Genomic DNA, 27,606 nt, shown 5'->3' on the forward strand with positions numbered 1-27,606 from the left:
TGAAAATTTGCAAACCTAGCCCCACCCAACCACATAATTCCTATTTCAATGAAATTGTTCCATAAAATTGCTATTAATTTGCAATTAATTTTAATAATAAATTACTCCCCCTCTATTTTTCTCTTTGAATGAAAGCAGTTTAAAATCCATACTTGCCTTGAATGAGTTACTCATATCCAAACACTTGTAATATAGTAATCAAAAACTCCAATAACTCCATCAAACTTCATTTTGCTCAGATTTAACTGTAAAACTTCTATTTATGAACATTAAATTCAATTTGCAAAATGAAACACTGAAAAGACCTTTATGTTTCACTGTAGCATCAAAAAGATATAAAAAACTAACACAGAATATATTGTCTTGTACAGCTTTTCTGAAATAGTGAAACACAAACTAAAAACAGTGACAGAGCACTTGGAAAATTCTAAAGGAAATCAATACATAACAGCTTTCTTAAAGCTAAAAAGAAGGAAAAGCTGTAACTACATTTTCTGAAATAAAAGAGAGACATTAGTCTTCCCAAGTGCTCTCTTAGATCATAGAGCTGCTGCAATAAAACTGAACCTCTGACTCCCAGTAAAAAACCATAAATGTCAGGTAAAATTAAGATCTATATATTCTTACTTTAAAAAAAACACAAAACAAAACAAAAAGCAAACAAAACCAAAAACCAAACCAAGCAATTGCCCCTTTTTCATTCACCTCAACTCTTTCTCCTAATACATGCTGACCACTTTGAAAAAGTGCTAAATTTAAATGCATTTTCTTGAGCAAAAGGTTTCTTCCACATGGCCCTAGAGAAACATACAGACATGAATGCACTCTGAACAAGAGCCTATCAGTCTACCTGTCCAGTTTTAATTTCTATATGCATCCCAAGTAATATTTACTAGTCTTTTTCTTACAGTTCCCAGTCTTAAAATAATTCCTACCTTATCAAAGGCCCATTTGTCATGGGAATGTTCAGCATACTTGCTGACAATATACTCCAGCTTTTCAGGAATTACAAGGCTGTAAACAAAGGGATGTATGGTCATTCAGTTGTAAGTTACTGCAGTCTGATTTATGAAAAAAAAGTATAAGATAATACTGATCAAAATGCCTCCCCTCCAGATAAAGGTAAGATCTTTGCCCTTGCAATTCCATTTTTCTTTAGAAGAAATGCCTCAAAACAGAGCAGAGCTATAATAGCGTTTACAAGGAATCTTCAAATACGTAATAGATGCACCTATTAGCAACTGAAATCACAATGAGAAAACCCCAAAACCTTCACCATAATCTACAGGTATTTTTCTTGGTAATTCTTATTTTACTCATATCAGTTTGCTGTTGACCAATTCTCAAAACTAAATTAAGGTTTTTATAAAACTTGGGTAACAGTCACTTTCCAGATTGTTATAATCTTATACCACTTGTCATAAACACACTCTAAAAATGACAGCATCAATTGTATTACAAGTGTATATATCCCAAATATTTGAATTCTTAGGTAATAGGGTACATATTAAGCATAGAATTTACTATGCACTCTGCAGATATAGTGTGAAAATATTTGTACAGTGCTGAGAGAGAATATTAAGTTTTATGTCTGGTACAGAGGATATGTTAGACTGAAGTATTTGGCAGGAATAAGCAAAAATCCCTATGCTACTTCTGAAAGGTACTAATACTAAAAAGTCAGTCACCAGCCATCTCCTCCTACAGAGGAAAAAAAAAAGTTAATAAGGAATAGCATTAAAATATTTAAGGAAAGGTTATCACTATGAATAATATTACTCACTTTGCTGTGCTTACAGGCTTGGGATCAAAATTTCCTTCTGGATCCAGAGAAGTCTGCTTTTCCAAAGTTGACCTAATTCGTACATCTAAATAATCAGGGGGCAAAGCACCAGCTATAGCACTTAGACATGGCAAAGCCATTCGAAAGAGCTCTGGATCATACTTCTGCAGGAGAGATAGGAACTGGTTGGAAAATGCAATAGAAAAACATGCAAAGTGTTAGTGAGAACCAAGCAGCCATATGAACAAATATTAGAAGACGAAAACAAACAGTATAGCACACTTAAAAATTAGACATAGAGCAAAATTATTGCTGCATGACTTCTATTTTTCTTGGTATCAACTAGATACATTCTTAAGACTGCTCAAGGGTACGCTAACACTTATATAGGTGTATACAATGCAAGTATGACTCTAAGCTTTTCTTTGGGCCACTGATGCCTACACAGAAAGGGTCAAGGGTTGTTTGCAGAGTTAAGAGAAGTATGATTATCTGTAAAATACTGCCTTAGTTCTTATCTGAACTGCGAGAGCCATTCTAATTTCTCCCATCTTTCCCCTAATCTATTTCAGTTTAAATCATACTGGTTAAAGAAAATCGTGTTTTACTGCATCAAAACCAGTTCATTATTTTTCAGAATTATCTTGCTAAGAGGTGAGCTAGTAAATTGGCCTTCTAAATAGTTCTGGAGAGTACTTGATATATAAAAATATAATATGGATTATATTTGAAGAATGTATCCTTAGTAACTTCCTGTGAAACATACTCAAGCTCCGTTGTTACACACTGGATTATAAAAACATGTACTAGACAAAACAACAGCAGATCACTGTAGGCCCAGGTTCTCCTTCCAGCTCTCAAACAACATTCATAATATGCTTAGGAAAAAAAAATCACTTCACTTTCAGATTCCCCATCTGTAAAATGGGAATGATGAAACAGCTGTAAAATGCTTTAAGATTTACTGATGAACACTACAGTGCAAGAGTTTGATGTTATTATAATTACTTAATAAAGTCTTGCTCAGATAGTATGGGTGTCTTTCTGAGTTTACAACACAGACACCAATCAAAACTATGTATGAAAAAAATTTTACACTGCAAAATATTTCTCTTGCTTCATTGTTAGAAAGACTATAGGCTTCTATAAATCTGAATGACCACTTTGTGTCAAGAAAATGCTGAAGAACAATCTTAAGGTCAACTGAAAATAAATACATGACGATGAAAGTATACATTGATATACTTAAAAAATGGCTACAATTTTGAGGCTTTAATTTCCTCTAATTTTGTTGCATCAGTCTTTAGTGTGAATGGCATAAACAAAACAAGTGAGATCACAGGGTATATTGCTTCCACTAAACATCAGGAAGCCATGAAAATACCAAGTCTGTAAATATCTCAGTAGAAAATAACAATGGAGAATACTGTAGCACGAAAGATTTACATGACTGTCCTTTCGTTGCCCTAACAATCATTTACAGAAAAACAGAACTGCTATTATGGGAGGCCACCAATACTGGTAGAAACAGGTAATCTTCATTTATCAATAAAAATCTAAAAAGTAATTGAAAACATTTCATTACATTCAGACCCTCCTGACACTTTGCACTTTGTGACAGCAGTAGGAGAGAGATAAACGTCACTAAATCTAAATACAAACAAGGTTTAAAAAAGCATTCTAGAATAATGCAGACACCATTATAATTTCCATACTATAAATCAGAATACCCAGAGAAGCAATCATCTAAATCTGTTTATTAGAACAGAACATAAATAGAGTGATATGAAAAAATGTATTATTGTTCCATAGGAAGAACCCATAGTACGATTTTTTTGAGTCCAATGAAGTTTTAAAAGTGTTTACTTTGTAAGGCATTTCTCCTATGAGAAATGTAACTTTTCTTCCTTGGAAAAAAAAGAAAAAGGATTTCATTACAAAAATCCTAACATCACACTTTGGAACAGGAAAATTAAAAAAATATTTATTTCTAAGAATGTTGTCCTGTATTTCTTAAGCTGGGCAATAACAAGAAAACTAACACAATACAAGCATATTTTTGAAAAGAGACAATGTGAATTTACTGTGCATACACCAACAATTTGACAAGCACATGAATGCATTTCTTAACTTTAATTTTATGTCAGTAATAAGTATTTTTAAAAGTTGAGTAGAGTTAAGATGGGAGAGGAGGCAACACTGACTTGTTAGTGCAGCAAGCTGTTTGCCTCATTACTAGTGTAAGATTATATGGGTATATCAAAACAAAGACTTGATATTTCATTATTTTTGAAAGATTTTCAAAATTCAGCATTCAATCATTAATAAGTTACTTCAGTAGAAATATTCATTGCAATATCTCCCATATTAGGTGAAAAAATTGTTAAAAAAGGAATTTTTTTGACTTGACACACTAAATTATTGATGTTATGCCTTTATAGTCATCCCATACTGTAATGTGAATTACAAGTCATTACCTTATGAGACAAAGAATCAAATATTCCCCAGAAAAGTTTTTCAGTTAAATGTAATTCTTCTTCTGCTGCAATTCCATAGCTTCCCATTCCTGAAGGCAGACAATAATATTTCCAGCACTGCTCGTAGTGATTTGTGAGAAGCTAGATTTTCAAGAAAATAAAAATGCACGTAAAACATGGGTATTTTACAAAATAGCATACTGCTTAGTGAAGTCTGTATTGTAAATATCTGTTCTAGCAGTTATTTTGTATTGTTATGTATTTGTTTCTGTTTCTTCAGCTTTAGTGGCTCATAAAATTGGCCTTTTTTTCTTCTTTTCCTATTTGGGAGAGCAAAGGAGCCTATGTTGTGAAAGTATAAAGCACGCATTATCCTCAATTGTTGCTGTGCGATTCTCAGTGATGACAGCAAGTAGTAAAATTACAAAATTTCAAGATTGTCACCAACTGAAAACAGATTATCTCATAGGCTAAAAATAGAGATGACGAAATGGGTATAAAACAGGACATGATATATTCTCTTTTACAAATTCAAATGTATTTTAATTCTGTCATGCATAGTTGATGGCCTCTATTATTCAGAACATTGCAAAAAGCACCTGCGGATGCTCTTTTATACATATTTTCATCTCTGGAAAAACCTATGGAAAGAACTTGTGTTCAGGAAAAAATCAGTTAAAGAGCTAGTGTGTATGATTATTGGTGCACTTTCCACATAATTTCAAATTTCTATTGATTCCTTCTTAAGAACTTAAAATTCCTATCCCATAAGAAATTCTAAAATTTCTTTTAGCATCAGACTAAGATCTTTAATTATTATTTTTTTTTCCCCTGCAGTTTTATTTAGGAAGGGGTACTAATAACACTAAAATAAACAATTGAACACCCCCTCTTCACCACACTTTTGTTCCTCAATTAATAATGCTCCTTGATATGTCTCTGAATCTGGCAGCTCTGCTTCAGAGTATGACAGAATTTCAATTTTGCCATTAAAAGATCTGCAAACCTAAAATCAGGTCCTTTTATCCCAACAGGAACAGGAGGCAAACCTGACAGAAAAATTCTAAGTAAAGCTGAATTATCATCTCACTATTGTAATTCTCTATTTACAGAATAAGAAGATGGAGAAGATGGCTCAAAAAGAAAAGTTGAATTATCTTCACTGTATCCTAGTCTTTGTAGACTTCACTCAAAATTTATTCCTGGACCATGCATCCTATCAAGATAATTTGATACTTGCAAATACTCCTTTGCTGAAGCAGTGAAAAAGTCAAGATTTAGGCAAGATTTCACAAAACCTATAATAATCATGTTCAATTTGAAAGACTTTTTAAAACAATAACGTTCTCTTTAAATCAGTAGTAATTTCACATTGCTTCACATTACCCTGTTATGTTTTTAAAAGATTATGAGAAATTATCATGAAGTTTTACATTGAACACATATACAGAAAGTAAAGCATTTACCTTAAGTGGCATTTTGCAGTATTCATTGAGTAGGGGCACATCAAAAACCAGCCTTCTCAACAGCTGTTGCAGCATAGATGGACGTAAGTGTCTATAATTTTTTTAAAAAGAAGTTCTTAGTAAAAACAATGCAGTTAAATGAAAATGAAATAAAAGTTGAAATAAATTTTCAAATTGGAATTAAAATCACTCATTAAAAGTATTTTAAAAACCCAAACAAAACAATAAACAACAATGGTAGGTGCTTATGGAATCTCACTGTCTCTCTTCTACATATAAAAAGATACAGCATGGAAAAATGTGCTACTTCTGAGCTCTCTTATGTGAATAGACAACATAAATGATTGTGGCATATGACAGAAGAGGGAAGGGTTCTTTTTTTTTTCTTACTTAGGGCCTTTCAATGAGTGTTTGAACATGAAGGAGACAATTTCAGAGGAGTAAGTCTAAGCAAAAGAAAGTGAATATTATCCTGAGAGAGTGGTTTCTGATATGACACTAATAAGCAACAACTAAAAGCAAAAGCTGCAACTGATCTGGGAAATTCATTATTATTATTCTTATAAGAAATAAATCTCAGCTGGAAGAAGGACTAAATTACCAAATATTTCTTTTCTAGCTATTTAATTTCAATGATCTATGGACTCAAAATCAATGTGAAAATGCTCCTTTCATATCTCCCCCTCAGCTATCACTTTTTCAGGATGGAAATTCCTGGTCTACTAAGCTGTTCCAAAGGAGCAAAAATGTTTCTTACATATATCCCTCTTGTTAGGCTTTTCTGAATCTTTTCCATTTTGACTATTTTCTCTTTCTGGCAGGGGTCCAGTGCTATGCACAAACTGAAAGTGCCCTCTGTAAATAATTTCACAGTCTACTGCCCAGTCAAGTAGCTCTACAGTTTGTGACAAAGATCAAGAATTATGATTCAGCTGGCAAATCTACATTTCAATTCCTGATGTAAGTTCCATGATCAGTTTAGTTTTAGGATCAGTTTCAGGATATGGAGAGTGGGGAGTATTTTTTTGTGGTTTATTTGGTGGGGTTTTTTTGGTTGTTTTTTGGTTTTGTTTGTTTTTTCGTGGTTTTTTTATTGTTGTTTGGGTGGGGGGTTTGTGTGTGTTATTTGGGTTTTTTGTCTTTTTTTTTTTTTTTTTTCCCTTAAAACTACAGCTAAGGTTCTTCAAACCACAATCAGAAATAGAAACACATTAATGCCTTAAATCCCCAACACACACTAACTGTCAGAGACTTGCTAGAACATTTTTTATAATTACTGGAGTTTAATTTTACAAATAAGCAGAATTTATCTTGTATCTCTATAAAGGTCATATTGACATGACAGCTTGTATAATGCAGTACCCGTAACAGAAAAATCAAATCTATTTCCCTTTAGGAAAAAAAAAAAAAATATCCCATAATATACTCTGGTCATTTATTTAATGCAAGAATAATCTTTGTTCGAGAAATCAACTATTAAAATACATATAATGTACAAAAGAAATCAGTTTGTACAAAGGTATCATACATACTGGCAAATGGCAAGCAGGCATTCTTCAATAGTGTCTCTTTGTGCTTTTGTAAGGGAGCGCCCCTTGGATAACCTATATATTGTGTGAAGCATGGAGTCAACCAGAGAGGCGTGATGCTCCGTTCCAGAAAAGAGGGGAGCACATCTTTTGAGTAATGGAAACACAGCTGAGCAAATATATCTATTTAGTGCGAGAGCTGCCTCTGTGGTACTTAGAGAAACCTGTATGTAGTAAATGTAGAAGTAGTAAATGATTGTTAGTATCATATGGAATAAAGGTTACTAAATATAAAGTCTATAACCAAAACAATGAAATACTCCTTAAGTCCACTTAGCAGCTGGGTGCTAACATGATATTCCCAATATACACAAGCAGACAAAAGATTTTTTTGCACTTGGGAAAATTCAAGCCATCCACTTGTCTCCTATCTCTTGCTCCACTATGCTATGAGCCAATAGGAGCAAAAAAGTATATGCAACTTCCTTCTTCAAACAAGTAGGCAAAATCCATGAAGTACTAAGTAGCACTTTTCATCTCATTTAATTTCTTCATACATTTTCAGTGTTATTCTCAGAATCACAAATTAAACAAAAGTAATCTTTAGGCCCATTAGAATATATCAAATATAATAACTGTATAATTGATGTAAGCCTGTGTTAAAAGTTTTTAAGCTACATTGCACAGCAACAGTGGCTGCTTCATAAGGTGGTACTTAATGCATATGATCAGACTTAAGCACTATATATTAATAGTAACTGATTTCTTCCCATTTTTTATATATATAAAAAGGCCGTTCTAATTTGAAATTATGTTTCTTACACTTACAGAGCCACTATATTCAACCACTGCACCTAACCTTCATAGTAAAATACTTACTGTATCCAAAGAGGCAGAGGCTCTTAAATCTGGTAAAAATCCAACCTCCAGTAGGTGAAGGAGGAAGCTTTGGTCCTCAATACCATAGACACGGTCCAAGAAGAGTACCATGGGTGCTTTATGGTCAGGACAGAAATTTGCAGACATGTCTGGCTCATTTACTGTGCCATCTACACAAATATATAATGTGAGTTTTAATAGCAGATAACTGATAAAACAAGAAACACAATTACATTTAATGTGTAAAATCACAAGTTCAGTGATATAATTAAATCATTCTGTTTTCTTCTGTGCTGAACAAGAATACTAAGGTTTTATTATTTCAAAAGCCCTATTATTTTGCAATTTACTAATATTTCATGCTGAAATGAAAGTTTAAGGATGAATGGTGAAGTATGCCAGCTGAATCATTTGTATTCTGGAGAATGTTTACATGGTAAAGATAAATATTAATGCAAATATTAAAAAGATATAGTAACTGTGAAGTCAAAGAAGGTTAGAAATTTTAATTTTTGTCTCATGTAAACTAGACTAGAAAGAAAATAAAATCTAAGAGGAAGACAACAATAACACATAAGGGGGGGGCCTGGCAAAGATCCTGAGTCTCAAAGGATGGTTGAGATGATCTTGTATAGAAGAGGGTCTTAAGAGTGATTATAAAAGAGGGAATTCTTTTGGGATAAGATGAACAAGTACAGAAGTAGCCTGCAGCTTAAAAAAAGGAAATCAAGCTGATAGGATTGAACATTAGAGGTCAGAGCAGAACTTTATCTTTAGAATTTGGGGAAAAGACAATAGGTGTTGAGGAGCATCTTCAGATCACAACTATCCCAAAGAGAGTATGTCTAGTTTTCACTTCCCCTTAAAATTCCAGGGAAGAAATAAAAAATACAGTCCCAAGAAACAGGAAGGGTAATTAAAATGCAATGTGCATGTGCAACATTTTAATCAAACAAGCACAAACAGGACTCCATACTGAGTCATCAGTGACCCAGAGAAGGAAGCAAACAAAGAAGCCTAAACATCTGTGTACAACACTAAATTCTTCTGTATGGTTAAGTCATTAACAAAACTAAGTGGGCAAAGTAGAAACAGCTGCACTTCAATGCAAACAACTCTAAGCAAATACATTTGCAGAACTTGGAATTTACATTACCAAGAGATCCTAAGATCATCACTGAAATTCTGTGAAACTGTCAGCTCAATGTGTAGCAAAGATAAAATAAGTCAACAAGTTACTGGGAACTGTCTCATGGGGCTGTTCAGAATATGAAAGAGGGCTGATGTATAAAATACAAATGCATTTTTCTGCTATATAAACATAAAATTAATACATAAACCAGAATATTGTGTGCCCACATTATCAGGACTACATGCTCATGTCTTGTGTACATCCCAAAGCTGTCTTCCTTATCTCAGGATTGCAGAATAGTGACAGTGGAGGTATACAGAAAGGCAACTAAAATGATTCAGGCAATGAAGCTGTTATGATGACAGACTAAGAAAAGCTGAGATTCTTCAGTTTGGTAAAATGAGAACTGAGAAAAGATGTAACTGAAATTCAGGAAGTTATTAATGTAGCTGACCAGGTGTGTGAATAACTGCTATATGCCAAATCCTAAAATACTATAATTCAAGGCAGTTTAAAATTAGTATAGCATAACTTTAAAAAAGAAGAGATCCTTAAAATATTTCTTTACGTAGCAAATAGTGAAGTTCTGGGACTTATTGCCACAGGAGTTTGAGAATACAGATATTATTTCAAGAAGATTATATACATTCTTGGACACCAGGTGCAGACACAGATATTAATGGGCAGGAAGTACAAAGAGACTGAGCCCAAATTTACCCATTTTTCTCTACAGCCACTGCTGGAGACAGGATGAATAGCCCATTAGTGTGATCCTGTAAAGTAGTTCTTACATTCTTACATTCTGGCTCCACAGGAATAACTATGGGCTCTACTGGAGCAGCTCTAATTGATACATATCTAATTAAATTCTGAATAACAATTCTTTGCTTGTACTCAGTTCTAACAAAACTGCTCTATTTTACATGTGAATGCTTATGTGTCAAATGATTTTATAAAAAGATGAACTGCTCTAATAAAAGCATTGAGGTTACCTTTGTTAACTGTTGACAGCTTTAATGGTATACTTATAATTCCAACCAAATCTTCAGTTGGTACTAGAGATCGAAGGATTGACCTGATCCGAATAGCTTCCCCTTTTCCACTTTGAATAAGCTGTTAGAAAAAAAGTTAATAAGAAATTTACTACTAAAGGCCATAAGAAGAAAATCCTCAAAATACTGATATTAATACGATTTTTAAAAAACACTGGAAAAAATGCACAGAAATTCAGTTCATTCCAGCACTCTAATGGACCTGCCAATTTTCATCTGATCCTAATTTTTAATCCATCCTGGGTTTTTTACCATATCAATAATCAGACAATATTGTAAATTCGCAATAACACAAGAAAAAAACCAAACAAGCCGACATGGATAAGGTTCCTAAGTCAATCAGTTAAAGTGCTGAAACTGAAAATATCTGATACTGCTTGCAGACATTACAGTGCCAGGCTTTGAAGTTGCCTCTTTATACTATGAACAGATACAAATCTGTTTGATGTATCTAGGCATTTTTCTAGTATTTCTGTGCAGTAGAAATTTCAAAAGACATTAACAAAAATGAGGCTACCAATTCCTTTCAACTTCTAGCAAAAATTAAATATTCACAACCTGTGCCTCTGAAAAACTCTTCCAGTAATTTTCTTAACATGAATCGACTATCTCTGGCCACAGATAGCCACATATAAAGGTAACAGCTTTGGTAATACTAAGCACGGAAGCTACACATAAAATTTTTTACTCCTTATTGTATTGAGATATATATTGCATTTTCAACTGGATTTATGTTACTAAATGTTTTTAAAGCAAAAGTCAGTCTAACTAAACCCAAGTCTTGCATGCAGACATTACAAGCATTACAGACAAAACAGTCATTTTACATATTTTTCCACATATTCATATGGTGTAGATACCACATTTCATCAGTGCACACAAAAGCAGCTCTGGGTCACATTCTTACAAGAAAGATTTTTATGGCTTTCTAGAGAACAGTAAAGGGCCAGTTTCAGAATTTCATTGATAGTATAAATGTGCAACACTAGTAGTTCATCTTTGGTTTGATATCATAGTCATATTCTCATAATTTTAGATAAACAGAACTGCAAAAAGCATAAAAATAAAAAATAATATTCTTTATAAACAGTTTTTTGGGAACATATCTATCTAGATACAGTGAGAAATCCAATAAAGTCCACATTTTGAAAGGAAGAAGCCTTTGAATATAAAACAGTTGAGACTGACACAGAATTTTGTTAACAAATCATCTGCATTTTCTGAGCAAGTGATGAAATAAACTTACATGCATTTCTGGTGCACAGCGTCCAAGTAAATCTATAAGAGCTGAGTAAAATGACATGATTGCATTGCCCATGTGCACAATCTCTTCCTCCTCCTCCTCTTCATCGTAATCACTAAAAGGTACACAATACCAGTGAGCAATTTTGTTAATATAAGTTTATAGCTCCTCTCTGGAGCTAGTTACGTGATCCACTGATGACTAATCAGATATACCAATTTCCTCTGACTCCAGATTACAGGGTTTTTGTCCCTAGAGTAAGCATGCAATTGAACACTAATCACTGACTTCTCACAAGACTTCTATCTTCCTCTTTCATTTTTCCTTAGCTTCATTTAATAACATTCTTCTCCTTTGCTTTGTCTTTAAGGCTTCTTCTCTACTGTAACTCTTATTCCATTTAATCTACCTCATGCTTCCGGAATTCCATATGACAACTGCTTGTGGGTACAGATCTCTAGTGCTCCACTTTTCTACAATACCTTGTATAACATGGCCTACTAGCCACATATCGCAAGCATGATTAAGTTAACTATTAATTAATCAATTGCCAACCAAGCACTTTACATTTACTTACCCTTCTCTTTTATATGCCTGGGAAGGAAGATCACGAGAAGGATTCTCTGAGATCCTGATAGCTTCCTGCATAGCTGCCAGCAAACCGTTCCCTCCTTCTCCCCTAAGGTCTGGTCCAAAGCACTCTGGCCTTCGAATAAGGAGCTTGACAACAACACTTGCATTTTCCTCAACACTTTCACCTGAGGATGAAAAAGCATTATCCATACTTTCTCCTGAAAGGTGTTAAATCAGAAGATGACCACATTTTCCCCTACATTTTACTAAATATATTTAAAAAATCCTCATTATTATTTTTGTAAACAAAAAATGTATCAAGCTGTCAACATTGGATGTGCTTTAGCAAAAATATACCAAGGTTTAAGAGTAAGAATGTAAAGTTGCCTTGCAAACATTTTACTACACTCTATCTGGAAAAGTTTACTTGACCCGTTTAATTTACTTTTTATGCCAAAGACTACTCTTTCTTGTATAAATCTAATAGTCCCAAGAAGCAAGAAACCTGCTATTAGGGAGGGTAGGAAGGAAATTTTTATTCCAGGGAGCCCCCTGCCCCCAGCCTCTCAGTCCCTTCACCTGCAGGAGAAAATAGAAGGAAGGTGTGACAAGTCATGGAATTAAAATATTGACTGTCTGGTAGAGAAAGCAAAAGCTGTGCACGCTAGCAAAGAAAGATGAATGCATTCACTGCTTCCTAGGCAAATGTTAGACAGGTCCTGGAAAGTAGGGCCTGGTTGTTTCGGTAGACAAGTGCCATAATAATGAAATTTGTCCTCTGCCTCATGCTTTCTCTGCTGATCACAATGTAGTGGTATGGAATATCCCTTTAGTCAGCCTGGGTCAGCTGTCCCAGTTGTGATGGGAAAGGAACAGAGTGGGGGGAAAAAACAGGAATGACTTCAGGCTGCACCAGAACTGCTTGGTGACAGTCAAAACACTTTTATGTTATCAAGGTTGTTTTAACCACAAAAAAAAGCACAGCACTGTAAGTGTTGCTATGAAGAAAGTTAACTCTATCCCAGCCACACCTCATACACAGTGTTATTTCATTTTTAATGGGCCAACTGAAGCAAGGAATGTTGCTTAATATTATGTCCTTCATATTTAATAAGTGGAAAACTCATCTCAGAGTTTAATCTTCTCAATATGACTAAAGAATAAAATGTATTTAAGGTTAAATATATCTAGAGTAAAACCTCCTGTTTCTTTCTACTGCATGTTTAAATATTTGTTGAATCTTCTGCTTGCTATTTAAAGCTTGAAATTGAGTATTTAATCTTTTCTTTATAAGAAAATCACACTAAAATCAGTTTTAAAGGTCACAGCTTGACTGAAACAACTCTGTTTAGAAGAGATTTGAGTGGGAAAATATACATCTACTTGAAAAGGAAAAGAGTGGGTTTAACTACTGTATAGATTCTGTACAGGCAGACAGGTTGTGACCCAGATGCTTAATGAATAAAATTCATTAGGAAAAGGAACTTCCTATAAATGAACTCTTTGTATGTAACTAACTGCTTCATGGACTGCAGTTAGTGGCACATGGAAGCATGATAGGAATAATAAAAAGGTCAAATGCTTAGCCTATAGTTAAATGGAACAGTTTAGAAATTCACAGTGTCTACCTTATAAGAATAATGATGATGTGTAGGAAGATAAGAAATTAATGGAACTTGTAGGAAGAAAACAAATTACAGGAAAAGAAGTAGTTCACAGTCACTGAACTTAAGACGTCGGTAGCCTGGATCATCAGTGTCTTTGTTTTACACACAAGCTACAATTTCAAACCATTACAGAAACACAAGTAGCAAGTTTATATTAAACTGAATGTTGCAGCTTTAGCCACTGTGGTGTAGCTGAGAGCAGAAGTGGTGCTATCAGACAGTCAGAGTCAATGGAAGGCAGTGGTAGGTCAGATAACTGGGAAGGAGCAGTTAAACAGTTTAAACATGCCGGTCTTGCATTTTTCCCACTTGAAACACCAGTATGATCTTAATATGGAACACAGGATGAGAGGAAAAGGCCTGAAGTTGAACCAAGGAAAGTTTAGACTGGGTATTAGGAAATCTGAAAAAGGAAGCACATATCAAGAAATGTCCCTTGCAGGTAGTTTTAATTTAGAATGTGCAGGAAAGAAACCTACTTTAAGCGCAGAGGTGAAATGAATCTTTAATGTTGCTCTAGTGAAGTCAATAAAAATTTAATAAGAATTAATTAGTCCACATATTCAATATGCAATTTCTTTTACACTGCACTTGCCATTAAAATTTTCTTCTGACTTTCTCTTTATATATATTTCTTTTCCATATCCTTTCTGCTGGGATTCCAAACTACTGAAAATAGCTTTAATATTTTGCAGCCTGCTCTAATTTACCTCAAAGGTCAAGTTAATGAAGAACTTTTCTTGAAGAAAGAACTATTACTATTCCAAGGATTTATTGTCTAGAATCAAAATTAATTCATATGTTTACAAGGGTGTGTTTATTTTATCTCAACAACCCAAATATTTTACTAATTTGTATTAGTAATTGTCTTCTCAAGCAGAGGACACACAGAAACTAGTACTCAGATTTTCAGAAGTGCTGCCCCCAAAACTGTCTTAATGGGAACATTCAAAACCCCAGTGATAACTGTTTTTCAGAAAAGAAGTAGTGAAACGAACCTAAAACTTAATTCTACTGACTAGCAGTCCATCTAGCAAAGTTTACTCATCATACTAAAAAAACGTTCACAAATAAGGTCGAAATTATCTTCATCTATACAGAGTACTGTTAACATTTATTTATAAAATCAACAATGAAAAACACAGACTATTAACTCTTTGTTCTACATTTCTTATAACAGTCAAGTTAGTTTAGCAGCTCACTCGATAGCTACAGGCTTATCAACCAATTAACATACTTCAGGTCTGTTTATTGAACTGAATAGTAAACATGTTTATTGTTTCAATTTCAAAAATTATAGTAAGCAGCATATACCAATAATCTTGTATTTGTAATGAGTATGCATTAACCACTCTTCAACCGTCAGCACATTTTTGCAGTCAGAAAAGTAATTTTACAGAATCCCTTTGATGTAATTTGTATGCCAAGAAATTACACTTACTGTTAACAAAAACTGCAAATCTTAAGAATGACAGGTAACGTTCACCCTCTATTGGATTCCACCCAATGTCTGGATATCCTTTAGCCAGCAATACTGGACAACTCTGGAGGCCACAACCCGCCAGGTAGGTAACAACCTACAATACAGAAGCAATCATGTATTCATCTGTTTAGCAATAACTTTCTGAAAATAAGAACAAAACAAAATTAGCACAGTCAGTTTTAATAGCAAAGTTTTTAGATTCTACGTGTTTTGCCTGAGAAACTACCAACATGGCTCATTATATGATCACTTATTTTCTAGTTCTTGCTTTTGACTATGTTGACTAAGTCAAGCACTCTTTATTTCTGAAATTACCTGATTATGTGATGGCACAACACAACAACATGAACAGATGTGTAAAGGGAAAAGTAGAACAAAATATTGTAGAATCCAGATCTTTTTTTACAGTACATAACCAGCAGTTTAACTAATAGTTAACAACTTTAAAAATCACATAAATATCCTTGTATGACTAATTTGCTACAATAGCAAAATAAATATTCAATCAAAACTTTATTAACTACAATTCCCATTTTAACAGTTATGTAATTATGTTTTTCAGAAGACTGATAAATATCAGTGAACAGTTTTTAAAAGTCTGACTGAAAGATTACAGTTTTTCTAATATGTAGATTCCCAATATGGCATTCTTATCAAGAGGAACATCTTTAACTAAGAGAAATATTTGAGAAATCATGACAAATTTCATTTCTTATAGTAAATTGAATGTCTGAAACATATACAGAATGATTTCTCAGTCATTTAAAAGGAAATTTGCAGATAACTACACAAACATAGGATTCTTGCTTTTATTTAAAATACACAAAGGACATGATATGAATATGATTATAGTACTGAAATATCTTTTTAAATTGGTAATGAACATCAAGAACCTTTCATGAACCTTTAAAAACAGAAGATGCAAATTATGATTTCTTACAATAGAAGGCAGCCAAAAGCAAGTGGCAAAAGGGACATAGGCTTTCCTATTTGGAAAAGGGAGATATGCTGTTCTGCTTAAGCACCCTAGAGCAATTCCACCACTTGTGAGATTATATTTAGTCATTATCTAAAGCCATAAGAGAGAAACTAGTTGTGAATTCAGAAAGAAGAACTATACCTCTGCTGATACAGTATACAACTTGCCTTCAAAAGGCTGCAAGAGAGGAAGTTTGTGTATTCAGGTGAAAAAGTATGCAATTCCTAAAAGGACTCAATAGTTTTCTAGTATCCATCTTGAAGATATGACTGAATAAACACCTGTAGGACTCTGGAGATGTAGCTTGCATAGAATGTGAGACAATTGGTAGAATAAATTTTTTCCATCTCTTTTCAGATTTTTAATGCTACCACCAAATCCCACAATTTAAATCTGTTTAGTTTACTATAGTATGTCAGCAGGCCATAGGATACTTTTCTTGTGCATTTCTCTACCTTACACAGACACACACATACATTTGCAGTAAAGTTAGATCAAATTTGCAATGGCAGAAGTTCAAAAGTTCAGTTCTCTATGTATAATTTGTTTGCTTTGAACATAGGCTTTGTGGCACAAATCTTAGCTACACAGAAACACTGTATCCTTTTGTGGATATGGTAAGTATACCACATCCATTGAACTGAGAGCTATACAATATTTGTTTGTTTCTACTCAGCATATAGTTTTGTTTACTGAACAACATCCGCTGATGCACCAGATAAAGTTATTGACTCAATACATTACAGCCAGTCATATATATTATATATATATACATATATACAAATATATATTTCATTACAGGTCAATATATTACAGATAGTACATTACATTCTTATAGCTAAAACTGATGAATTTGGGAAGCCCAGTTTGAGACACAAGCAGTCTGATTTTTCAGCATAAAATACTGTGTATGTTGCAGCTGGTATCTGTTACTGCTTGAACATTCAACACTTGTAGGATGCTGAGTATTCCAAGGCCAGAAATCAGTAAACAAGGAACACACATTTAATGGTCAACAGTGAAATTCAGTTTACATGATTTGCCATACAGTACTTTCCATGGAAATATGAGACAGTCACTAGAGGCATTCCAGTCACTGATGGTGCATCCCAAGGGTCTATACTGGGGTTAATATTGTTCAATATTTTTATTAATGATAGCACAGAAAGCACTCTCAGCAATTTAGCAGGTGATAGAAAAGTGACAATTGTTCTCATTGTTACCTTTATCTAGTAAGTATATTCTTGTGCTCACTTACATCCCTCCCTTTCATATTCTTCTCTGTCTTCTCCTAGCAATCCCTGTCATATGTCCATTTGTACTAATTTCCCAACTTTTCCTCTCCTACAGCATGCTGATCACAAATTCCACCCCAAATACTATTACTTCCATCACAGGATTCTCCCATACTGCACAGAGCTATTCCCTGTGCTAAGCTATCATTTAGGTGTTGACCTCTTCTCCTGTATTTAAATGAGACCCTGCTTTCTGTTTTCTGTTCCCCAGTGCTGTGCTGGCATATATCACTTCCTTTCACGCTTTCCTACTCTTCTGACTGCACCCATCTTTCCATCTCATAATCAGTTTTCCTTCCTGGATTTATAAAGAGCTTTCAGGTGTTTTTTAAAAATTCTTTTACCCACCATTTCTAGTTCATCCTACCTCTCCTCACATTTCCCTTGGTTCCTAATAATTGCTAATGATCTGAGTCTTGGATTCAGCTTTCCACTGCAACTACCCTTAAAATCCTGTTCTAACTTCCCTTCTTCAAACACCTACCCTTCCATTCTCTTATGTCTTACCTCCATTCCCATTAATCTCTATGATTTATTTAAGTCAAAATTTCTGCGTCCTTTCTTCACATTCTCCTCTTAATTCTCTTAATGCCCCACCTAAAACCATGTTTCTTGGTATGCCTTTCTCCTGTTTCAGGCCTTTTTTCTTGCCATCCTTGCCACTTGATAAAAACAGTGAAAATATGAAGAACATAAAAATAAATCTCATTTGCTGTGATTCCCACTAAGAATAAAGAAAAATCAGGGAAAATACTGCTCAGTCAATCTTACCTTGAGACAGCACATACCTAGAGCAAGTATTTCTGAAGACATCATATCCAAAAATTACTACAATCAAACTTGCCTTTTTCACTTTGAGCATAAGTACGCTAATTTATAAATAGGTAAATAGGTCAGAGTAATCACTTACTTTATCCAGATCTGGCTCCTCTAATGCTAGTGCAAGCTCATTATTGTCCATTACAGAAGCTGCTGCAACATCTAGTGGTGTTGAACCTCTCATTGAAGGAAATGCTGCAGAAGAAAGTTAATATATATTAAATTCAGTTTGCAGTAATCACAGTCATGCAGCAGAGGGCAGCAATCACACTGGAATCTAGAACATAAATACATTAATAGGACGTTGTATGGCTGTTCTTTAATCAAGACCACAGTTAACTGTTTTGAATAATGTTAGAATGCTGAAATTTTTTCCTGACTTGACATCCATATCTATAAACATAACTAACCACACTGATTTTAAATGAAGATGAAGAAATCATTATTAGCAACATAGTAAATGGTAATATTATACTATTTCTTTAGCAGAGGAACATGTTATGTACATAATTCTGCACAACCTGGTTAAATCAAGATTTAAAAATATACCTATATTTAGCTAAAGAAGACATTTACAAGCTTCAGTGTTACCTGTTTTCTTTCTTTTAGTCTTATCCCATTTTCTGAGTTAAATAGTGGCAAATTCAGGCATTGAAATGAACAAAGCTCTGTGAAACAACACACCATCTTGCTTTGCTACACCTTATTAATACAGCCACATGTCTGGGTGATACAATTTTCCTTGTGTTATAAAATATAATGCAAACACACATTAAAAAACACATTCATTGTTCCAAATGTAAAATATTAAATTCACCACAGTGGCCTAATTCAGAGGGAAGGGAAATGAAATCATAACAGGTAAATACCATAAAGGTTAACGTAATCTTAGATTTCCAGTTGCAATTATTTTTAATGGAAAAAGTATCAAAATGTATGGATTTAATCCTAAATATTTCAAGGTATTAAAAACCCACAGATTTAGACTCTTCTGTTTCTAATACAATTCACTGACACGTAAGGATGAAACGAAAATAAGTATGAGTTACAGGTGAAACCACAAAGTTGTTTAAGCTTCAGAGAGGCTTTGTCACATACTTCAACTTGCTATACAAATTAAATACTAGTCTTGTGATATCACAGTTTCTCCTGGTCTTGCTTTTAGCTGTTACAGCTACATGACATACCCAGTCCAACACTGCTGTTCTCCAGTAAGTAACTAAGATGCTCAAACATGGCCTTCTGGTTTTGACGACTAATTCGACAGAAATAGCACAGGAATCGACAACAGCTTGCCACCATCTTAGGGAAAATGATCTGCTGAAGAAGAAAGTTGACAAAGCAGTGAAATATGTTAATTACCAATCTGTTCCAATTCTTCCTGCACTCCTAACAAGGGAAGTATAGTTAAGTTACCACGGTGATAAGCAACTGACAGTTGCTTTGCTTCTAACTTAAGAAAGGACATTTCGTTCTAACTTTTGTATTCATTAGGCCATCAGGTTTAAGAGGTTGAAAAATAATTCTGCAGAGGACTATAGAGGACATATAAGGGCAAAAAATGAAAAGCAATTTGCAGACTAGCAAATACAGTTATACAAAAACTCTACCTTAGCAACATTACAACAATAAGCTCAACCCCTAATACTATGTCATAGCAGAATAAAGAATATTCAAAAACCTTAGTTTATCCTCCTATGTTACAATAAGAATATGCTGTCTTCTTATAAAACTTTTGTACAAGACGCCTATATTTTTCAATGCATACCACTATATTTGAACTGTGTATAAGTGACTCACTGTACAAACCCACAGAGAATTTAATAAGTACAAAGCCTAGCTGACCAAGGCCTGGACACCGTTTCTGGCCCTACTGCTTTTTATTCAGAAGAATACCTTATCTGGCAGTGAGAGATGTGCACCATGCACAAATATGTACCTTTTCCAGATTACAGCCTAGTGGTTCTACCTAGGGTAAACAACCTTTCAAGTGAAGACTTCTCTGACAGATTAGAAGATAGGCATTACAGCAGATGAACAACTGACAGCAGATGACAATAATTTTAAATGCAGTACTTTATCTCCCTGCAAGGTTGCAGTTTCTATGAAAGGAATTTCAGGCTTGGAATCCTGAAGAAATACTTCACTGCCTGTAAGTTTCCTGCACAGTGGTTTGTTCTGCAAAAGCTCCCACTGCAATATCTAAAATCTATGACAACAGTGTGCAAAACTCCGTGTGCCTTTCTGTGTTATTTCGTAACATGGCTGTAACCCTGTTTTTTGTTTGTTTGTTGTTTTTTGTTGTTTTTATTTTCATGCTTAATTGTACATGTTGCAGCAGAAACAGAGGGCTGTGACACTATAAAGTAGCAAATAATTAATCATTTTACAATTAATTGTAGCTTGGCTTGAACTCAAATGTGTGTATTAGAGCAAAATAAGTAAATCCAGTATGCGAACATCTTGTAACACTGTGAAGGTACAGCCAGACACAGTGTAGAAGTATTCTACAGTAGTATATGAGCTATATGATCAAAGAGGCAAAGCAAGAGGGATGTAGTTGCACACAGAAGGCATTCAAATGATGGCAAGTTGCCAGACAGAGACACCATAAGCACAAGACAGTAAACTGGGCTGAAAAACATTCCAAATACCTAAGAAGAGTAGAACACCAGGTTGGAAGGGACCTCAAGGATCATGTTGTCCAAACTTTCTGGACAAAAGCATGCTCTAGATAAGATAGTCCAGCACCGTGTCCTGTGGATTCTTTAAAGTGTTTAGTGCTGTGGAATCTACCACATCCCTAGGGAGATTATAATGGCTTGTTCTTATGAAAAATTTTCCTCTTGATCTGGGAGTGAGAGGCCAGGCAAAAGAAAGCCGGATAAACAGTATTTGGATCAGAAATCTCTCTTTTTGGGAGTGAGGCAATGGGATATAAACATTAGGCATAAGCAAAGAGAAGAAAGAGGACAAGCTTGCTTCACTTCTGACTTCCTCAGTAACCTAAATGTCCAGTGAGGATTTTAAAAATTTATGCCACTCTGCCTTTAAACTAACATGTGTACATTCAGTTTTAACATTAAGAAACAGGAAAGTGCAACAGTGCAAGAAAATTATTGCTCAAGTATTTGAATTTGAGCATTTAGAATTAAGTTGGTGTTAGTCTCTTATGATATTTTGTTGCTAACAACCTTTCATCTAAGATGAAGAGGTGTATTCTATGAGAGCAACACCTTCCACAAATTTTATATATATATATATCTATATTTAAAATAAGAAAAACAATCTTATAAAGTGTCCTGGTTTGAGCCAGGAGGAGGCTAATTTTCCTTTTACTGATTTTTTTTAATTATTATTATTCAATGAGCTTTCCTTTAACTAGCAGCAAGTTTTCCAGCTAGTGGACTGATAATGCTGGAATGTTTATGTTACTGCCAAAACATCAAGGACACTTTGCTCTGCTTGTAGAATCTCCACCATTAGAAGCCAAAGGAGCAGAACAGTCATATCTGTAACCCCCCCATAAGGAGGAGTGGGCTGGATGGACAGCAAAATTAACCAAAGTATTCCATTCCATATATCTATGTAAGCTCAGTATAAGGCCAGGGATCACAGAAGTCAAGCCCTTTCCTTTTTCTTCTTCCTCTCTCTTCCATCCATGGTCAGCATTCAGGGAGGTCTCAGTCTCTCCATCACCATTGCCCCCCAGGCTCATGCATTCCTGACCCTCACAACTCTCCCCTCAGCTCCTGTCTGCTCTGCCGCTCTCTCCAGCAGCTCTCTGGGACATTTTGGAACTTCTCACAGCTCAGGAGATGTTGTGGGAGTTGCTGGGGGTGGGAGGAGGCAATAGGGCTTTGCACGTTCCTGCACATACTTGTATATATTTGTACATATTTATTTTATCATTAGTATTTATTTAAAGCTGTCTAGTTTAGTTTTCAATCTGGAAAGTTTCTCTCCTTTCTCTGCATGGGTGGGAAGGGGGAGGGTGTCAAGAGCACTGTGACTGGTTCAATGGATGCATGACAAAGTCCTATTAAAAGACAAATGAAACATCTATAACCTCTCACTCAAATTTTAAAAATCAACATCTAGAATGCTGGCCTTCTTCTAGTATTATAAAAATTGTTTTATTTTTAATATTAATCAGTAGTTCAATTTGGATAAGGAAAATCTATCTTAGGGAGATCTCTTTTTCTTTGGATACTTCTTAAACACCCTGGTGTACTTTTGGGAAGGTTCAAAACGCAAAACACACAATAAAATTATGGTGGAATTACCTGAGATTTATCTCCTCCAAGCACATTCACCATCACATCCATAACGGTCTCATGCATGCCTAAGACTCTCATTAAGTTAGGATGCTGATAGAAGACCTTGTTGTTCATTATATCTCTAAAATGGAAGAAAAGGTAACAATGTGTTTTTAAGAATTACCATCTTAATTTAAATAAATTATGCATTATTAGACATTTCAGAAATAGGTATTCACTGTAGTAACATCACTTTAGATATTAGATTTCAGCATAATACAGACACCTGACAACAAAATGTTTCACATTTAAATATGCTATCATTTCTCTAATCTTCATGAATTCTATATAATAATAATCTAGATTTTTAAAATTATGTAAAATGGCATTTCTTAATCTTTAAATTGCTCTTACCATCTGTTCTGTTTAAAGAAAAAATATATTCTATGACCATCTAAGTAGGAAAAAATACATTCTGTTATGTTCTAAGTAGAGAATGTGAAACAATTAATATAAATCTAATCTTACCTCTCAAGTAACACCCCTTTTCTCAGCTCACAAAGTACAAGACAAGGAACTGAATACTTGAATAACTGAATATTTGTTAAAGATGTTCCATCAAAATTTCCAAAATTGAGACAAACTCAGAAGATGTAAAATGGTATACAGTTCCCTTAAATAAGAATATTTCAATGTTTTCACTCTGCCTACCACCCTCTCAACATGTTCTAGATTTCACTGCATGGGTTTCATTATTTATGTGTTTTGATAGGGAATCCAGGCATTTCAAACATTTTAGGTCAATCCATTAAAAACAAATGGCATATAACAGACATAATGCCTGCTTTAAAAAATACAGAAAACTGGGAATGGAAGATGACTCATCATACAGTACCTCTGAGAAGGAGGCTACACACATGCCACGTTTAGGCAAAACTTAGCCTTTATCCCTTACGGAATTCTCAGCAATTTTACAAACTTGGCATCAGGAACAAATTAGATAATGCTGTCTCATGGTAACTGATGAGTTGCTACTATGAATTCCTCAATTCAACTGAAGAGTTTAGCCTTCACAATTTTTACAAAAAACATATAATTTTTACAGTGAAATGGGATGAGTAATGGAAGCTCCTTACAACTGTCGTAAGGGAATGAAATTGTTCAATATTCCTGACGAGTGACAAATATAGCTCTCATATAATCATACGATTTTTTTCTCACTTTTTAAAGACATAATTTTAATCAAAGTGTTTAATTTTCGGTGAATTTTTCTCCTTCCAATATTAAATGGTCTAATCCAGTAATTATTCACATAAGAGGAGTAACAAACATGCAGACACTGCTGCTTAACAGAGATAATTTCATAGCAAAACCACAGAAAAAATCTTTTCATATCAGCAAGAATTACATGAAAGAAATATCTTTTAATTCTTATTTTATAAAGGAAAAAATAAGCAGTCTTCCATGTTCTAATACTTCAGTTGCCACTGATGAAAATATAATAGATACTAACCAGTTCAAAATATTTCAAATCACAATTTGTACCTAACTGCTTGCACAAACTTTCCAATTAAAAAGACAGCAACAAGTTTATTCACTCATATATGGAATAAAATATGAGCTTTAAGTTTAGGAAAGATGCAGTATTAACACCAATAAAGATTTGAGTTTTCTGTTGTCTCCAGAAATGCAAAAACACATATTTTGATGAATTGTTAAGCTTAACAATAGTAAAAAGAATCCATTTTCTTTGGATGAAAAATACCTGACTTCACAGAAATTTGATACTGCTAGAGAGATCAATTTGAGCCATGTTGGAAATACCTGTGAAAATTAGAATTTCTGGTACATATCTGCATTTTATTACAGCAGTAATGTTCATTCAGGATCTAAAATAAAACTATTTATTAGTATAACAAAAAAACTGCACACAAACTAAAAAAAAAACAACAACCCTGTGTGAATTCCATACCCTAATCCATTTATCATTAGCAACTCCTCCTCTTTTCCCATCCTGACACTGAGAAGTGAGCGAATTTGGCCCAGTGCTGCAAGCAGGTTAATGGTGTCCTTCACAGAGGCGGCACTAATGGTGTATGCTTTCCTCAGGGCTTGGAGTAGCTCTCCAATGCTGTCATACTGCCTGCGAAGGAGGGTGTACATAATCCGAACTAATTCAGGATCTTGAATCTGATCTTCCTGGGACCAGCGCACCATAGTCTGGGATATAAGCTCTTTCAGTGTAGCTAAGACAATAAAATACATAAAAAGATGCAAGGTATTACAACAAAAAAGAAGTGTCAGAATCATGTATTATAGCAAAATATTAGATAACAGTAGAAGACAAGGCAGACGTAAGAGAGTAAAGAAAACAAGCAGACCAAACAGGAGTTTTCAATTGGAGAAGTAATTTTTAAATCTTCCAAGATAAATGTGATGCAATCGAGAGATAGAAAACACAAAACATTTATTTGGCGTTGAAGTCAATACTGACGTTGCTGGCAGCAAAAACCCAGTTGTTCAAGACTCTAAGAATCACACCTGTAAATTAGATTATATATTTAAACTTTCAATTTATCCTTCATTTCTAGATCAAGTTTTATAAAATAGCACTAAGTGTAGCACAACCAGCTCTTCGTTAAGAATCTCTAAAACCTTATTTTGTAATGCCAAAGAACATCATGTTTTTTAAGATCATCAACCTACACTTGGAATTCAGAAATTGGTAATGAAGTTTTCAGTAAATAGCTATGGGATAGGAAGTATGAGTTCAACTACAGCAGGAATATTAATGAATGGGAGCTCAGCTTGTCATTCAGTATTGCTGGGGTCAGGAGAAAATAAAATCTGTTCTAAACTTACAAAACTACCAGAAAGGAAGATGAGACAGTAATTTTTTAAACTCAAAATATCCAACTCTGGGCCTAGCCAGGGTGACTTGCATGGCTTTTGCTGTTCATTCACTTGATAGATATTTTGCTATATTGTTCAAACAAAAAGAATCTGCATTGTCTTCCAAAAGATGATCTACCTGGAAACATCTCAGAATTGTATGATGATGAAAAGGCACTAAGGAATAGGAGACACAAACTGACTTAGAATAGGGGTATTTAACCTGTAATTCCCATCTGTTTGGAGAAAGTCACTTTCACTTGGGAATACACTTTCTCACAATATTATATTGTTTAGAACTACATAATGCATTTTGCTTGAAGCAGTTCTGATGTATACATTACACACTCAGTGACCTTGAAAACAATTTTTATGAGCCCAGAATTTGGGAAATTTATCTGGAAACTAAACCCATGTTCCAGTCCTACGTGTTCAACATTGAAAGGAATATTGCTCCAAAAAGAATGTGATCTTTTGGATTTCTTTTTGTTTGATGAGGGAAAACACTATATGATTTACTCAAAATGAATTTTTTCCACTTTGACAACCAAAGTATTATTTGTACTGACTCAGTTATGAGGATAATTTTATGCACGTGAGTTAACCGTCAGATATTTATACATATAACTAAAAGATTATTACAGTTTTGAGTACAAACATAATATTCTACAATAAACATTCTCATGAAATGAACAAATGAAAAACAATTTTTTCCCCTTATACTGAATTGTTTACACAGAGGTTCCCATGAGTAAGTGCAACAAAATGATCCTCTGTTCTTTAGAGCTTCTCTCTGGAGTTTTGAAAATGTTTCTCCATTACAAGTGTTAGTGTTTCTTAGGCTTCAGTATCTGTGAATGTTTTGGGTGCTTCCGATAAGCTTTTTTATACAATGTTGCTATATGTAATCCTTTTAAGCAGGATGGCAGGTAGCCTTGGAGAAATCAATTAGCTGTGTCCTTGCATGGATTAATCTTTGTTCAAAAGATAAGAAACAGAGTATAGCTAAATGGTACTGGTCACAAAGAACATTCACACCTTGAGTATATATGGCCAGATGCTCAAGGCCAGAGGCTTTTAGCCTTAAAAAGAGGTAAAGAACAAGTTTTTAATGAATGCATAGATTTACCATCATCAAGTGAAATAAGTAAAATGCATCCCTTTTTTTTTACAAAAAAACCCAAGAACTGTAAAACCATTTTGTCACATGTATCTTGGTACTGAGATGCATAAAAAGGCATTCTTATGCAGGAAGAAACATGATGTTAATCTGTAACAAAGAAAGTTTTTGCATTTAAAAAATCCCAAACATATAAATGTGTTCTGCATCAAAAAATCTTTTGCCCATTTTAACTTTTTGGTTAACAATGCATCTAAGACATTCAGTATGTAGAACGTTCTAAGGGGCAGAAGGAACTTAAATATAGATGATAATTGACTGTTTACACCTTTAACACCTGCACCATTGAAATATTTATGTGGAGAGAAAACTTACTAGGAGATTTCTCTTCTTCATCCTTAGGTTCTACTTTTTCTGCTTTTGGTGGACCTTTGATTTTGTACATTAATGAACGGAGTTTTCCAGTCAAGGAGGAATCTTCCTCTTCCTCTTCCTCTTCTTCTAGTGGAATACCTTAGCAGATTATAAAACTGGTTAGAAGAAAAAAACCTTAACCTTTGACTATTAACTCCTTCGATATTTAAACAATACCAATTTATCTACAGGATTTTTTTTTAGCCAGGAAATTTCACATAGGAAAAAATATAGTAAGGCTAGTAGCTTTAACATGTTAGCTATAGTAGCACCCCTCAAATTATATATATTTCAGTACACATACTTCTTATATCCAGATTTATAGTATTATTTGTTTCAGTATTATGACCTAAGAGGTGAGATTTTTGAAGATTCTACTATGACAATTAATTTTGACTGAGGGCCATCTTTGATTAAATACGTGGTTTCATATTGCAGAAGGGAAGCTAAAGAAACACGTGTATGGTTGTACCTCACAATGCAGCAATCTTTCAGTTGAGATATTTAGCAGTCATAAACATATTAAATAATATTAAAACTGTAA

At 34.2% G+C, this 27,606-nt stretch overlaps 1 protein-coding gene across 1 annotated transcript in view; it reads right to left on the minus strand.

Moving 5' to 3' along the window:
- The window catches only part of RYR3 (ryanodine receptor 3), a 191,404-nt gene that overhangs the window by 68,940 nt on the left and 94,858 nt on the right, over positions 1-27,606 (minus strand). The window contains exons 38-52 of the mRNA XM_010007742.1: positions 27,024-27,161; positions 24,609-24,882; positions 22,664-22,778; positions 19,565-19,694; positions 18,469-18,572; positions 15,243-15,378; positions 12,139-12,319; positions 11,565-11,676; positions 10,259-10,379; positions 8,135-8,304; positions 7,259-7,479; positions 5,727-5,817; positions 4,261-4,401; positions 1,784-1,947; positions 936-1,014 (exon numbers count right to left, since the gene is read on the minus strand). Coding sequence (XP_010006044.1) covers positions 936-1,014; positions 1,784-1,947; positions 4,261-4,401; positions 5,727-5,817; positions 7,259-7,479; positions 8,135-8,304; positions 10,259-10,379; positions 11,565-11,676; positions 12,139-12,319; positions 15,243-15,378; positions 18,469-18,572; positions 19,565-19,694; positions 22,664-22,778; positions 24,609-24,882; positions 27,024-27,161 — 2,177 coding nt within the window. The remainder of the gene's footprint in view (positions 1-935; positions 1,015-1,783; positions 1,948-4,260; positions 4,402-5,726; positions 5,818-7,258; positions 7,480-8,134; positions 8,305-10,258; positions 10,380-11,564; positions 11,677-12,138; positions 12,320-15,242; positions 15,379-18,468; positions 18,573-19,564; positions 19,695-22,663; positions 22,779-24,608; positions 24,883-27,023; positions 27,162-27,606) is intronic.

This window comes from Chaetura pelagica, unplaced genomic scaffold (genome assembly GCF_000747805.2).
Source record: "Chaetura pelagica isolate M959 unplaced genomic scaffold, ChaPel_1.0 scaffold70, whole genome shotgun sequence".
Classification (NCBI taxonomy): domain Eukaryota; kingdom Metazoa; phylum Chordata; class Aves; order Apodiformes; family Apodidae; genus Chaetura; species Chaetura pelagica.